The 14,150-nt window shown below is 53.3% G+C and overlaps 3 protein-coding genes across 3 annotated transcripts in view; 1 reads left to right on the top strand and 2 right to left on the bottom strand.

The window, feature by feature from the left end:
* Positions 1 to 103: 103 nt before the first annotated feature.
* RAB13 (RAB13, member RAS oncogene family) lies at positions 104 to 2,606 on the bottom strand. Its single transcript, XM_032204464.1, has 8 exons — positions 2,437 to 2,606; positions 1,182 to 1,242; positions 1,040 to 1,100; positions 867 to 944; positions 683 to 772; positions 528 to 593; positions 376 to 426; positions 104 to 277 (listed from the first exon to the last, which is right to left on the bottom strand). The coding sequence occupies exons 1-8, from the start codon at positions 2,558 to 2,560 to the stop codon at positions 194 to 196; spliced, it is 615 nt and encodes a 204-aa protein (XP_032060355.1). The 5' UTR covers positions 2,561 to 2,606; the 3' UTR covers positions 104 to 193.
* Positions 2,607 to 2,828: 222 nt separating this feature from the next.
* RPS27 (ribosomal protein S27) lies at positions 2,829 to 3,850 on the top strand. Its single transcript, XM_032204425.1, has 4 exons — positions 2,829 to 2,873; positions 3,103 to 3,211; positions 3,313 to 3,423; positions 3,626 to 3,850. Exons 1-4 carry the CDS (start codon positions 2,868 to 2,870, stop codon positions 3,652 to 3,654), a joined length of 255 nt encoding a protein of 84 aa, XP_032060316.1. The 5' UTR covers positions 2,829 to 2,867; the 3' UTR covers positions 3,655 to 3,850.
* A 300-nt stretch (positions 3,851 to 4,150) lies between these two features.
* The window catches only part of NUP210L (nucleoporin 210 like), a 30,303-nt gene continuing 20,303 nt past the window's right edge, over positions 4,151 to 14,150 (bottom strand). Inside the window, exons 31-40 of the mRNA XM_032204270.1 lie at positions 13,799 to 13,974; positions 13,322 to 13,542; positions 12,172 to 12,308; positions 11,410 to 11,536; positions 10,874 to 11,023; positions 10,508 to 10,758; positions 5,354 to 5,558; positions 5,153 to 5,257; positions 4,487 to 4,561; positions 4,151 to 4,218 (exon numbers count right to left, since the gene is read on the bottom strand). Of these exons, the coding sequence (XP_032060161.1) occupies positions 4,151 to 4,218; positions 4,487 to 4,561; positions 5,153 to 5,257; positions 5,354 to 5,558; positions 10,508 to 10,758; positions 10,874 to 11,023; positions 11,410 to 11,536; positions 12,172 to 12,308; positions 13,322 to 13,542; positions 13,799 to 13,974 (1,515 nt within the window). The remainder of the gene's footprint in view (positions 4,219 to 4,486; positions 4,562 to 5,152; positions 5,258 to 5,353; positions 5,559 to 10,507; positions 10,759 to 10,873; positions 11,024 to 11,409; positions 11,537 to 12,171; positions 12,309 to 13,321; positions 13,543 to 13,798; positions 13,975 to 14,150) is intronic.

Genomic DNA, 14,150 nt, shown 5'->3' with positions numbered 1-14,150 from the left:
CACTGGCGTGCCCACGCGTGTCCGCGTCCCCCCCCCGCTCCCCCCTGTCCCCCCCCCGAATCCCCCAGACACGGAGCGGAGCCGGGGGCAAGGCACAGGCCGGGTTTATGGCACCTGGTGCGGGGTCGCCCCCACTGCAGCCCCCCCCCGGCTCCCGGAGAGGCGCCCGCGCTGCCCCGGGGCGGTGGCGGCCCTACAGCAGCCGGCACCTGGAGCTGCCCCGCCGCGGGGCGCTGGGCTCCGGCAGCGAGCCGGCCGTGGCGGCGGTGCTCGGGACCTGCAAGAGTACGGGGAGGGGTTGGAGGGGGACACGGGGTCAGGGGGGGGCTGGAAGGGGGCGCCCCCAGCTCAGCCCCCCACCCCCAGCCCACTCACCGCTTTTCGGGTTGATTTCTGCAGGATGTCCCGCGCCAGCGTGCTGAAGGCCTATGGGGAGAGAGGGGGGGTCAGCGGGGGCTGCCCCCCGCACGGGGTCCCCCCGACACCACCCCCACCATGGGGGGCAGCGGCCCCCCCGCGCCTCTCACCTCCTCCACGTTCACGCTGGACTTGGCGCTGGTCTCGAAGAAGCGGATCCCGTGCTCCTTGGCCAGCTGGAGGACGAGGGGACGCCGTGTGGGAAGGGGGGACACGGCCCCACAGCCCTGCCCCACGGCCGGGGGGGCTCGTGCCCCCACCCTACCTTCTCGGCGGCGTCCCGCTGCACTTTGCGCTTGCTCTCCATGTCGCACTTGTTGCCGATGAGGAGCCGCTCGACGCCAGCAGACGCATTCTGGGGTGGGGGGGGGACAGAGAACTTGGCAGCTTCACCCACCCACCCACCCCAGCCCGGCCCCTCCACGGCCCCAGCCCCACCGTGCCCCCACCTCCTTGATGCTCTTCATCCAGTTCTGGATGTTCTCGAAGGATTTCTCATCCGTGATGTCGTACACCAGGATGATGCCCTGCGAGGACGGCGCGGTCAGCCCGGCAGGGACCCGACACCACCCGGGGGCTGCCCCAGCCCCCCGGGGTCCCCCCCGCGTCCCCCCCGCCGTACCACGGCCCCGCGGTAATAGGCTGTCGTGATGGTTTTGAAGCGCTCCTGCCCCGCCGTGTCCCTGCGAGGGAGCAGAGGGGGGGTGTGAGGGTGTCCTGGCGGTGCTGAGGGCCAGGGGGTGCCCCCGCGCCCCCCAACTCACCAGACCTGCAGCTTGATCTTCTTCCCATCGATTTCCACCGTCCGGATTTTGAAGTCGATGCCTGGGAGGGGAAGGGGAGGCCGGTGGGAGCGGGGACCCGGCTGCGGGGTGAGGAGCTGCCCGGCCACAAACAGCCCCGGGGGGGCAAAACCGGGTGGGAGCGGGCAGGGGGGGCACCCCCAAGCCCCCCAGGATTGGGACGAGGCATTCCCGTGGGACGGCATCACAGCGCCCCGAGCACCGGGGGGCTGCCTGGCCGGGGGTTAACCCAACCCCACAGGCTGCCAGGAGCCCCCCCAGCCGGGCTGCCTCCCCCAGCCCCCCCAGCGCCCACGCTGCTGCCCCCCGGCGCTCAGCATGGTTGGTGGGTGCGGGTGCCAGCGGCCGGCAGCCGGAGTTGGTGGAGTTTGGTGGAGTTGGTGAAGTTTTTGTGGAGTTGGTGGAGTTTTTATAGAGTTTTTATGGAGTTTACGGAGTTGCTGGCGGGACGGGGCAGCTGCCGCCGGCTCAGGAAATGGCTTTGAAGGCAGGGCCGGGAGGAAGAGGAGAAGGAGGAGGAGGAGGAGGAGGAGGAGGAGGAGGAGGAGGAGGAGGAGGAGAAGGGCCCCGGGTCCTGGCCTGGCGGCAGCCCCGAAACACGGCCGCCATCAGCGCCCCCCCCCCCCCGTCCGTTTCGTTGTGGGGGCGGCCGAGCCCTGCCCGCAGCGGTTCTGCCGCGGGTCCCCGGGGGTGGCCAGGACCCGGTCCCGGGGGGTCCCGGTGCCGTTCCCCGCAGCGGAGGCCCCGCGGAGGCCCCCCCGGGGCTCAGCCCCGCTCGCAGCTCCCGGAGGGGGGGTCCCGGGGCCGCTCCGGGATTGCAAAACGGCGCGGGCCGGATCCGAGCCGGATCGGGCGAGGCAAAGAGCGGCGGGGGGGGGCGGGGAGGGACGGGGGGGGGGTCCCGGTGTTGGGGGGGTGGGGGGGGAGGGGGGGGAGGGGGAGGTCCGGTCCCGGTGGGGAAGTTCTGGGGGTGCGGGGGGGGGGCGGTCCCGGTGGGGGGGTTCCAGAAGGGGTCGGTCCCGGTAAGGGGGGGTGCAGGGGGGGCCGGTCCCGGTACGGGGGGGTGTAGGGGACCCGGTTCCGGTGGGGGGGGGGTTTAGGGGACCCGGTCCCGGTGGGGGGGGTTTAGGGGGGGTCGGTCCCGTTAAGGGGGGGTGCAGGGGGCCCGGTCCCGGTGGGGGGGTCGCGGGGGGTCCCGGTGGCGGCGGGGACGCACCGATGGTGGAGATGTAGGTGCTGGTGAAGTTGTCCTCGGCGAAGCGGATGATGAGGCAGGTCTTGCCCACGCCGCTGTCTCCGATGAGCAGCAGTTTGTAGAGGTGGTCGTACGCCTTGGCCATGGCCCCCGCCCGCCGGGCCGCTCTGCCCCCCGCCCGCCACGGGGCCCGGCCCGGCCCGGAGGGGCGGGGCTAACCCACGGCCACGCCCCCCATCCCGTAGCCACGCCCTCTTTGTCGCGGCGCCCCGCCCCTTCGCCAGGGAGGCGCGCCCCGCCCTTCCCAAGATGGCCGCCCCCCCACCCGCCCCGCGACCTTCTCAAGATGGCGCCGCGCCTCGCTTCCGCCCGTGCGGGGAACCCCGCGGCGGATATAGCGGCGCTCGCTTCCGGTTTGGCCCCTTTCCGGCCGCGGCCGCCCGCACGCCACCATGCCCGTGAGTGCGCCGCGCCCCCGGGCCCGGGCCTCGCCGCCCCGCCGCGGGCTGCGGGGCCGGGACCGGGCTCCGCGGGGCTGGGGGTGGCCAGGGGAGGAGGAGGGGAGCGGGGAGGGCCGGGGGGGGCCGCGGCCGCCGCCATCTCCTCGGCGGCGGGGGCGCAAGATGGCGGCGGGGGGCGGCGGGGCCCGGTGGCGGCGGGGCTGAGCGCGGCTGTTCCCGCCCGCAGCTGGCCAAGGACCTGCTGCACCCGTCCCCCGAGGAGGAGAAGAGGAAGCACAAGAAGAAGCGCCTGGTGCAGAGCCCCAACTCCTACTTCATGGACGTCAAGTGCCCCGGTAGGCGCCTCGAGGAGCGGGCGGGGGGGGCGCGGGGCCCGGTTCCCTCCCGGTGCCGCCCCGCGCCTCAACGCCGCCCCCTCCCCGTGCTCTGCCCGCAGGGTGCTACAAGATCACCACGGTGTTCAGCCACGCGCAGACCGTCGTGCTGTGTGTCGGCTGCTCCACCGTGCTGTGCCAGCCCACCGGCGGCAAGGCGAGGCTCACAGAAGGTGCGTGGGGGGCGGCACATAACGGTTAATTGCTGGGTTAAAAAACGGCTTGGGCCTTACGGGGCTTTTCTTCGGCGGTAGAGGAGCAGGGAGGTGTGTTTCTGTGGTGAAATGGAGGAATTCCTGCCGAGAAGCGCAGTGTGGGTGTTGGTTTGAGGGGTTTCAGAAGCTCCCGGCTCTCACCGCTCTGCTCTGCCCCCAGGATGCTCCTTCAGGCGAAAGCAGCACTAAGCGGGGGGAGCTGGGGTGGCTGGGACACGGCGCACGGATGGCCGCGCAGCTCGCCGGGAGGAGAGGTGACCACAGAACGAGACGCCAAGGTGTGACTTGAGCATGCTGCCCGGGAAGGCCAGCCAGGAATGTGACTGTCATGCTGTCCCTGTAGCCCCGCCCATCTTGCTTCAATAAATTTTGGATAAAATACACACCAACTGGTCTGCCTTTAATGCGTTTGCTGTCTTGAGCGTTGATTTGAACTGGGACTGGTAAAGAATGGGGGTTACGAGCAGTTACAGAGCACATGAGAGGGAACGTGGCTGGTGGGCCTGCCGTTAATCCCAAAAGCTAACCTGGCCTGGCCCTCACCGTGCAGTTAAACATCAGGAGAGCACGGGTACTTAACCTCCAAGGCTCAGATCAGCAGAAAACAGGGTGAATTAAACAATTCCTTTCATTCAGGTTGGAAACAACCCATCCCTGCTCGCAGTGGGGATCTCTCTGGTAGGATTCACCTCCGCACGCTCCAGAGCCCCAGCTGAGTCCTTTCGTGCTGGGAGCTGCCAGGGTAGGAATATCCTGCAAAAAAGGAAACAAAGGGAGGCTGCGTTCAGAACTCCAGTGTTCCTGGCTCTTCACAGAGGAGGGGACGTTCTCCAGACCCCTCCAAAGGCCCCATGTTCTTGGAGCTCACCCTCAGTGGTGAATTTTGGGGGTGTTTGTGTGTAAAGTGGTGATGAACTCACCGAGCTGCACTGCGCCATGAACCCAGGATGCTAGCCTGGCATGTGTGTGGGAAATAAGACTAGAAAGTGCCAAAACAGAGGGAAAAAAAAAAAAAACTTACCTGTGTGAGGTACAGCAGTGGTAGGCACATACACAACAGGCACTGTTTGCAGCCTGGTCAGGAACGCATTGTAGGCTGCAGAGAACCAGCACCCTGGTTAGATTCTGAGCCCCCTGTGGTCAGCAGCAGGGACTTGGGCTGCCATTTCTGAACCCATGAAGGTGGGGTCCTGCTCAAACCCCTCCCTGGGCTGCACCTGGAAGCCTTTTCTGGGTCCAGATCCCACTGCTGACTCCGGGTCAGCCACCAACTGCTTTCAAGGCTGTGCTCTAACTGGAGCGCAGGCTGCCTGCATTGAACTTAACAGTTTGTTTTTTCCCCTAATTCTGGCAGCTCTTCCTCAAAGTCCTGCTTCCCCCCATCCTCCTGGATTCTATCACATTACACTGCCTGCAGCTGCAGGGGCTGCAGTCACAAGTGGAAGGTTTCCTTCCTTGTTGCCTCCTGCCTCTGGCTGAGGTTCAGATCCCCAGTAACTGAAGGGAGGACTGCTCAAGACAAACAATTGCTGTCATATCTTTTCTAGAATGACTTCAGTTTCCTAAAGCTCCCGAAGAGTGCTGTGCTGTGAAAGGCAGGGATGTGGAACTGGCCCTAAATCACAGTGAGGGAAGCACACATCTCTGCTTCATCTAAGTGCAACCTCTCGAGTTACAAATCGCTTACCGAGGAACATAGCAGCTGTCAGTGCTGAAACAGCAAAGAGAGTGAAGAGAAGGACGTGGTAAGAGCTCGCTAGCTGGTGATGAATTCCCACATCTCTGCAGTGACCTGCGGTGTGAAGGACAGGGTGAGTGCCGCACACGGGCAGCTCCCGGCTTGCAACAGCTTCCCAGGAGAAGCTTCCCTTCCCCTAACGGTGCTCACCGGGCGCACAGTCCCCGCCGAGAACTCTCACTGCTACCGCTGCCCTTTGGCCGGTGAGAGCACAAGACACGGTGACGAAGGCCGGTGCTGGCATCTGCTGGAGAGAGGTGAAGTTGACCACGCTGACCACGTAGGAGACGAGCCCGGGCACGCTGAGAGAACGCTCCGGAGGCATCACGGTTAGAGCAGGACAGCTGGGCTGAACCTTTGGGGACAGACAGACAGAGAGGCTTGAAGATGAGAGCCAGCAGCGTGACTAAACGCCGTGTGGCTGATACACTGATGGTCTACGCAGCCATGGAACACGGAGTCACGGCCGTGTGGGTGACGCAGACCCACCCCACGCAACCCCCTGAGCACAGCACCCAGCCCGCAGTTGCTCCCCAGTGGCCCCACCGGGTTACCCCTGGGTGACCGGCGATCAGCTGGAGCTGATGGCTGGGGAGGGCACTGGCGGTAACCAGGCAGAACAGGAGGAGGTGGCAACCAATCGGAAGGGGCTGCCGTGCTCGGACGGGCCAATAGAGCCACGCGTGATCAGAGGGAACGCACCAATCAGGAGGCCGCGTTGGGCCCACGAGCCACGTGCAGCACGTGCAGCTGGGCCAGCAGCTCGGCAGTGCCCGACCCTGGGGGGCTCCGGTTCTGCACCCAACTGAGGGGCTCGATCCCTTCACGTGGTGCCCCCGCTGTGACTGGGGCAGAGCAGCGCCGCACGAGCACCCAGAGGGCACCTGGCTGCACGAAGCTCGCAGCCAGACCCCAGCTTTGACCCCAGGACATGGCCTGAAGGGCAGGTGAGCGGCTGGGTGTTCACCTTGGGAGCCGAGCTTGCAGCAGCAGAAGAGGCTGGAGTGAAATTATTAACGCAACTGTTAATAAAAAGGGGTGTAAGATATGAGCCGTTTAAGAAAAAGCTACTATAGGAGTTTTTGCAAAAATAAGGGGTCTCCTCGACGGGCTCAGCTGTATGCGATGTAAAGATGTGGGAACAAGTGGGGGAGAAAGTGGGGGAGGCAGCACCCAGTGGGGATGTGGCTGCTGCTGAGGTTATGACTACGAGGTGTCTGGCAGGGTGAGAACAGGCACCAGGGCCACACAGGAGGAGATTTGGGGCCTGCCCCATTCCCTGCACGATGGCGACGCCAAGCCCAGGCACCATGGCGGAGGTGGAGGCTGGCAGCCCACCGGGGCAGAAGACCAGGGTCAGGATGCAGGAGGTGGCCGGAAGATTATTCATCAGACGTTTCTTTCTCCTTCCCAAATGACTGCTTTGTCAGAATAAAATGTAGAAGGAGTTCAAAAAAGGCTGGAGGAATTCCTGAATCTTAAACAATTAAAGACATCCTTGAAGGAAGATATTGTCTTAGATTATTATACTGCCAGACTTTGGTGGGCTGAAGAAAAGAACTTCAGTCTTGTGCAGCTCTCAGGATTCTATTGAACTTCCTGTTGGAGAATCTCCATGACAAATGTATGACCTTAAGAGATAAAATAAAGGACCTTGGAAAAGCAATGGCTGGAATAGGAGAAACTGATTCAGAAAGAAGTGGTGACATGGATGTCTTCAGCATGGAGCAAGCCAAAGCAATCATTGAGTACTTGAATATCAGCTTATTTAAACCCTATAAATTGTATGAACATCTCTTCCACAGTCCTAGAGAATTTGTGATAAGTAATGTGTGTGTGATTGTACTTGCCCCACCTGCAGTTACCCCCTTCCCTCCTTTACTGGAAGGTGTGCCTTCAGAGAGCTGTGCGTCACTGATACTATTGCCAATAGCTGCAGAGATGGAACCCAAGGGAGCTGATCAAGGTCACCTGGAAGAACCCTGTCCAGAGGCAGAGCCCCTTGAGGCAGGTGCTGTGGCTGCTTTCACTGTTGAAGATCAGAAGTCTGCAGTGGGTGGAATCCCAAATGAAATTATTGCCAACCTTGAGGCAGAGATAAGGGAAAAGCTGCAAATGCAAGAAGAAGCTCGTACTTCGAGAACAGAAAAATTAAAAAGTCCTAAATAACCAGATAAGAAAGGATATTTTGCTAGAAGAATACACAGAAAGGAAATGTAATTTTGAGGTATTGCAGATACAATAAGGAGAAAATTTAATTAACACATAATTATACAGCTTTTTCTGTTGTTATTCATTAATAACATGTATGTTATTTCACTTTATTTTTTTTCTAAGCTTTTAAACTAATTTCATATATTACACTTCTTTATTTCCACCATACTAAAATTGCATAAAAGAAGAGTATGTACTTATACAGTCTTCCCAGAAAGATTTCCATTTGATTTCCATGGATTTTTTTCTGGAATACGTGTAACGTTTCATCTGAAAATGTATTCCCTATTCCTCTGTATGCTAACATCATTCCATATTTTGTCAGCCATTATAGAAATGTTGTCAACACAAGAGGAATCTAACTACATAATAATTGACATCAGAAGAACTTGTTTAATGTCTATGTTTCAAAATAGTTACAAATTGCTGTGTTACAGAACTCTTTGCCTTAGAAAGCATGTTAAAAACAAGTCCTGCTTTCAAGTGTAAGGGCTGGATTGCATGTTTAAGGGAATATTTAAGAAACAGAGTATTTTATTCGTTACAATTTTGTATTTGTTTCTCATTAAGTAAAATGTTAGGTTTTGTTTCACTTCACCCACATTTTTATGGTGATAATGAAAAACGTTCACAAGCCTGACACATCCAGGCAAAAATGACAGTCACCTGAAATTGTTTGCCTAAAAGGTCTTGCATGGGTGTGCTCCCTGGGTGTGCTCAGAGCTGAGAGCACAGCCAGAAGGGGACATTGCCTGCACGTGGTTCATCAGAAAGAGCTCCCAGGCTCCCAGACCAGTAACTGCACTTGAGTGCCAATAGCCTGGAAGTACTCTTTAAAGTACATGTCAGATGTGTGGGCACTGGACTCCTGTAATGCAGTTGTTTGAGATGTTAAGTGGGCAGAATATTTTAGTTGGTCTCACGTGTTGAGAAAGATTCTTCCCGTTATGTGATCAGAAGTAAGCTCTACAGCAAGTCACTAAAAGTTCTCTTCATTTTCCTATCCAACATGGGCCAACAAGTTCATAAGAGCTTCCTTTCTGCTATAAAAGCCACCTATTCCAATTTGAAGGGTGAGGTAACTCATCAGGTTTATCCTAAACCATTATCCTAACTCATTGGTTTATCCTAAAAAAAATTCCTTTAAAATTTCTAAGATTCATGGTTATGTTCTGCAATGTTTTATTGCCTTGAAATATGACTTTTTTGTCATGAAAACTTTCTACAATCAAAAGGACCTTTATTTTGATACATAAATTAATTTCCCAGAGCATTATGCTAATGTCACAAGTTTCCCTGGTTTTGAACTAAAAGGTGTGAACATAACTTCTGAAGAGAACTGTCTGTATGGAAGGGGAGGAGTATTTCTTTTTTTTTTTTGCTGAAAACATTATTGTCAATTTAGCACTTCAGTCAAATCTGATGACTACAACATTCTTCCTACGTTACAAAGCAGAAGAGGAATAATGATGATTTATTTATGTTAGGAACAATGCTAAAAAAAGGCTTTTGCCCGTATCTCTTCCTTCCTCTCCCGTATTTTGAGGAGTTTCTGGGAAATTTTGAAGTGCTCTGAAGATGAGAAGTTGTATGTGAACACCAAGTATTACTGCAATGATTTGTGAGCAGTCGCTCTTAGTACATAAGAGAAATCCAAGGTGGAGTTCAAATCCCACAAACCATACTTGTAGCTCTCTTCCTGCTGAATAATATTTGTAGCTATCTTCCTGCTGAAATAATGCTACCAATAAAAACAGCCCCAGGGACTTCTTATTTTTTTGAAATGAGCGGGAGGATAGTTAAGGAGAATAAAGTGAAGGTGGGAAGATGAGCAAAAGGTGGACATGACATCTGTCCAAGCAGTCAGAGTACTGCTCTGACACAGCACATGAACATCAAATTGAAGAATCCTTTCATGTCTTCAGAATGTTAATATGAAATGCAAAACGTCATGCTTTGGGTGGATGGGTAGGAACAAAATATGGTGCATTAAGAACAGTCTCCAGCCTGTATTCCTGGCTTTTCTGTTGGTTTAGATCAGGCTTGCTGTTTTTAAAGTCTCCCATGTCATGCTGAGTTACCGCTATGGTTGTCTCTAAAAATAATTATACCGTCATTTCTGGGACCTACAGTTGAGGCTTTGGCATAATAATCTTTGATTTTTTGTTTCACTACTGATGTGACACAGTTCTTAATGGGTTCCACCCTACAAAGCTTTCAATTTAAATCAGGCAGATGTAGAAAAGAAGAAGGATGTTACATTCTGCCTTGTCTCCCAGACAAGCAAGGATTTTCCAGGGGAAAAGGGATAGAAAAAACACTATAGTTTTTCCTGTGTAAGGTGTAGTATTGATGAGTATTGATGCTTTTTAGCGTCTGCATGGTAAAATCCTGGTGTCCTCTAGAATTTTGTAATGAGATCATGAACAGCTAGTAATTATCCTCTACCAAAAGAAAAGTTTTTCAAGCAGTGCCTTCCTGCACGACACTGCCGGCGGATGAAAGTTTATAAAAGATGGAAAACAGCTTTCCTAAGAAGAAGCTGACTGGAAAAGATGGAAAAGGGGTGCTTATTTTGCTCATTGCGTTTGCTACAATTATAATAGTTGCACCGTGCCTGTTGCAATGTTTGCAAAAAATGATTAATTGCTCGATGCGCACGATTTGGCTTGTAGAAACAAAAAAAAGGGGGAACGCTCCGGAGGCATTATGCTTAGAGCCAGAGAACTGGGCTGAACCTTTTGGGACAGACAGACAGAGATGCTTGAAGATGAAAGGGAGCAGGGCTCCTGAATGCCGTGTGACTGCACATACTGACGTTCTACGCAGTCATGGAACAGGGAGTGACGGTCGTGTGGGTGATCTTTGTTGCCTCACTTCTCTACACGGCTGTCAGATGGAGGCAAAATGCAGAATCACCCCATACAACCAGTCTCCAGTTCTTGACTATCTTGGAGTCCGTGTCGTCATTCCCTTCAATTGCTCAGAAGGAACTTGGTATATTCAAGCCCACATTTCTCCCAACACCCTTGTAGAGGGGTTTATTTCCCTTCCCAGCAATGGGGACAAAAAAAGAAGCATTTCACGTACCTCCAGCTTCTCTAATACTTTTTCAACTCCCAGCACTTGTAGCACACCAGTTAGCTGTGTGATACTAAAAACCAATTCTGACTGGTAAAGGTAGAAGGCAGGGAGGAAAGGAACAAGGATTCGTTGCGCATCCCCCTTCCTCTGGTCACTGCTGTGAGAAACGGTCACGTATACAGAAGCATCAGCCAAGCTCAGAGCCAGGAGGACTTCATTGGGCTGGGGTTTAGCTGTGATCACACAGGCATAAAGACCTAAATTCAAGATAGGATTCAGAACAGAATAAACAAATCAGAGCTTGCGTTTGAAATGGAAAAAATATCACCAGAATGAAACCCAAAGCACGAAGAGGTAAAAGGTCACACCTACCTTTTTGGATGTTGAATCCTGACTGCACAAGGAAGACCTCCCCAGCCGAAACGTCCAGCACGGTGTTGCTGAACCCAACTCCACATGTCAAGTAAGACTCCGGCAGAAGCCGATTTGTGATCGCGCTGAGCTGAGTCGGGCTGCAGGGGCCTAAGGGAGAAGAGCAGAAACAAGTCAGTGAGCTTCTTTCCAGTGCATGACCCTTCAGCAAAACAAGACACAACGCTCCCTAACGCACTGAGCGGCCTGGCTGTCAGCCTGTGGTTGTCATTCACGTTTCCTAAGCAGAAACTTACTTCCCACCAGTAGCCCATAGTCTTGTACCTACTGTGGGCGGGTTGTAGTTCATGCAATTCAGTGTTTCAAAGACCAAAAATCCACTGTTTTGCTAAAGCACGTAGATGACTAAAATAAATTGTGATTCAGTTCCTACTGCTATGGACTAAGAACATGTTCGTGTCCATAGTGTAAACGTTTTACTGCAGAAAAGGTCAGCATGAACCAGGAAAGAGGAATTTACAAACACGGGTCTTTACCTCTGAGGGTTTCTCTTCCACTGCTTGTGGTGACGGGAACGTGGAATGCAGAAGAATCAGGAGCATTTGTTAAATAGTTTTTTTGACCAATCTGGAAACTTAGATTTGAAGAACCGTTGACAACTACCTGTAATATTAAGAAAAGTGCACTGCTGTGCCCAAAACATTGATTCATACAGACGGCAGGGAAATTTACTGCTTCATTTTTCTTCTGCTATTCTACAAAACTTGCTTAACTGGATAATTGTCATTAAAGCTTAGTCTCATTTACACTAACAGGAGTGCTGTAAAACACCTTGAATGTGAATGAGAACCAAGCCCTCCCTGTTTCGTTTTGAACTGGCCTTTCACTTGCAAACATTTTTTGTTCACACCTAGGAACTGAGCTGCAAGCCACCAGCAGGCAGCCGGCAAGTCAGAGTAAAGGCTCTGCACCCCTCTGCTGTGAGGGTTTCAATCCCTGTGCTAACACCGCCTACCTACGTATGGACTGAGCGTTCTGAGAAGCAAAGCATTCGGAGAGAAAAGCTGACATTGGTTTTCTTTTGTGGAGTCCCCATCCCTGGAAGTCTTTAAAAGACGTTTAGATGTAGAGCTTAGGGATATGGTTTAGTGGGGACTGTTAGCGTTAGGTCAGAGGTTGGACTCGATGATCTTGAGGTCTCTTCCAACCTAGAAATGCTGTGATTCTGTGATAAATAAATATCCAGTCCTGGTACACAGTGGCAAGCTGGTCTTCTCCCCTCGTGCTGTGACAAATACCTCTCTGTATGTTTTCCCTGTGCCTGGGATATCGTGGTAGATCGTAGCTGTTCCCGTGTTCCTCACTAACGCTGCTCCGCTCACGCTGTCTACGTCCAGCATATCACTGGGGGAAATACGCCACATCCCTGAGGCACCTATAAACGAGGTACAAGCTGGGATCTGCTGAATGGTGTCCACTGAAAAGGGTGGGAGACCACCGAGGGGCCTCCGATGAGGAGGATTCATTTAACACCCTGGCAATAAACATCACGTATCTTTTCCCATGCATGATTAGAGAGTTCCTATAGCATGCTGAAACACACAGGTCTTCTCTTTTTAGGCCTCCCACAATGAATCTTCCTGAATGTTAACATATCCCGGGTGAAGCCCTTCCCTGCGTTTCCCAGGGAAATACACTGAAATAGCATCTGCTTATTCTCCAGGACAGAGAGCTCATAAATCATATTTACTCGAGTAAATTGGGACCATAAACCAGAAGGTTAATTTTGGGGTTCAGCAAGTAAAGAGAATGCTCAACTGAGATTGCACAGAACGGGGAGAACATTTTTTGCATTCCCTGGGAGGCCCCCCGGTTACCTTTTATTCTAAAAATGCTATCAAAGACTTAATTTACCATGTAGCTCTGATTAGTCAGTAATAAAACTGTAGAGGCAGGACTGTCACTCCATTATGCACGGAGTCTTTTAAAGCAGTTAAGGAATGCTTTGTTTAAGTACCAGTAAATTCCCCCGAGCAGCCTGTCCTCTTGAATAGCAATGAAACAGCCGCTCTGAAGTTGGGGAAAATGAGGGAAAAATACTCTTTTTGTCTCAGTGTAAAAGACATTAAAATTGGGCCCGCACTTGAACTCTGAAAAGGTAACAAAGTGAGCCTTCCTATGAATAGGAGTCACGGAGGCATGGAGCCTAAGGCTCAGGAATTCCTGTGCACGTGGACACCTGCCACCATCCCAGAGCACCAGCTCCATTCCCATTCTCAGGCGAGGCACCCCATCCTGAAACAGTTTTGAGGTTTCACAATTTTTAGAGTTCTCCCATGAAAACACAGTCAGCCTGGTTTTGCTCAGCTTCTGAAATCGACTGAGACCACATGACAAGTCTCCCTGCTTAACAGCCTGGTCAGAGGCTACAGAAAAACGCGTACAAACCTTCTTGGTTTACAAGGGGTGAGCTGAAACAGATTACATCTCCTACTGCCACAGCCTTTGAGAGATCTGGCTTGATGGCGGGTTCCACAGGCACTGGGATGTAGTCAGCCACGCCTGGGTGCCTCTCATCCTGCACAGTCAAGAGCGTCACTCCTCTGTTCACAGCCTGAGCATTGTATGTGTGATTCTTATTTGCAGGTCTAATGAGTAGCAAGTCATCTCTGAAAAGAAAGATTTCCTAAGCAAGGGGAAAGTGATAAATTGCATCCATCTAAAGCTGCGTGTTTCCGGTATGGAAACCCTCACGTTACTGCAGTATCAGTGACTCAGTGAAACAGCTCCCAGTTCTGGAAAGCTGTTTTCAAATGGATGTCAGGTTTAAGATGAAACTTGACATTTCTGTTATTTTTTGCGATATAAGAGAGGTCATCTGAGTTCTCGTGTCCCTACCACGTGCCAGTGCTCTCAAGGCTGTACCTGTTCACAGATAAGTGCAGCTGGGCGTTCTGGGCATGGAACTTCTCCCCAATGCTGTTGTAGAACTCAACTGTAATGGTAAAGGACATCCCCAGGGGAAATGTAGCCAAGGGCATGCCACCAGCTGTGTAGATTTTGGGACTAATGTTTATCCTTAAATAGGAAATGGGTGCAACCTGGAAAAAAATTGAAGTCAAGCTAAGTCTTGGTATTTGTCCCTTGGAGAGTCCTTCGTAGCTTACTGTTTGCTGTCACGGTACTTTTTCAACAGGTAATGTGATTGCCTGCGGCACAGCACACTCCCTTTCTGTCTTACTCTTCTATGACTGCTCCTGACTCAGAGGGATGACAG

The sequence above is a fragment of the Aythya fuligula genome, chromosome 28 (assembly GCF_009819795.1).
Source record: "Aythya fuligula isolate bAytFul2 chromosome 28, bAytFul2.pri, whole genome shotgun sequence".
In the NCBI taxonomy this organism is placed as follows: Eukaryota; Metazoa; Chordata; class Aves; order Anseriformes; family Anatidae; genus Aythya; species Aythya fuligula.
Note: the sequence above shows the minus strand (reverse complement) of the source record. Positions and strands in the feature narration are given on the sequence as shown.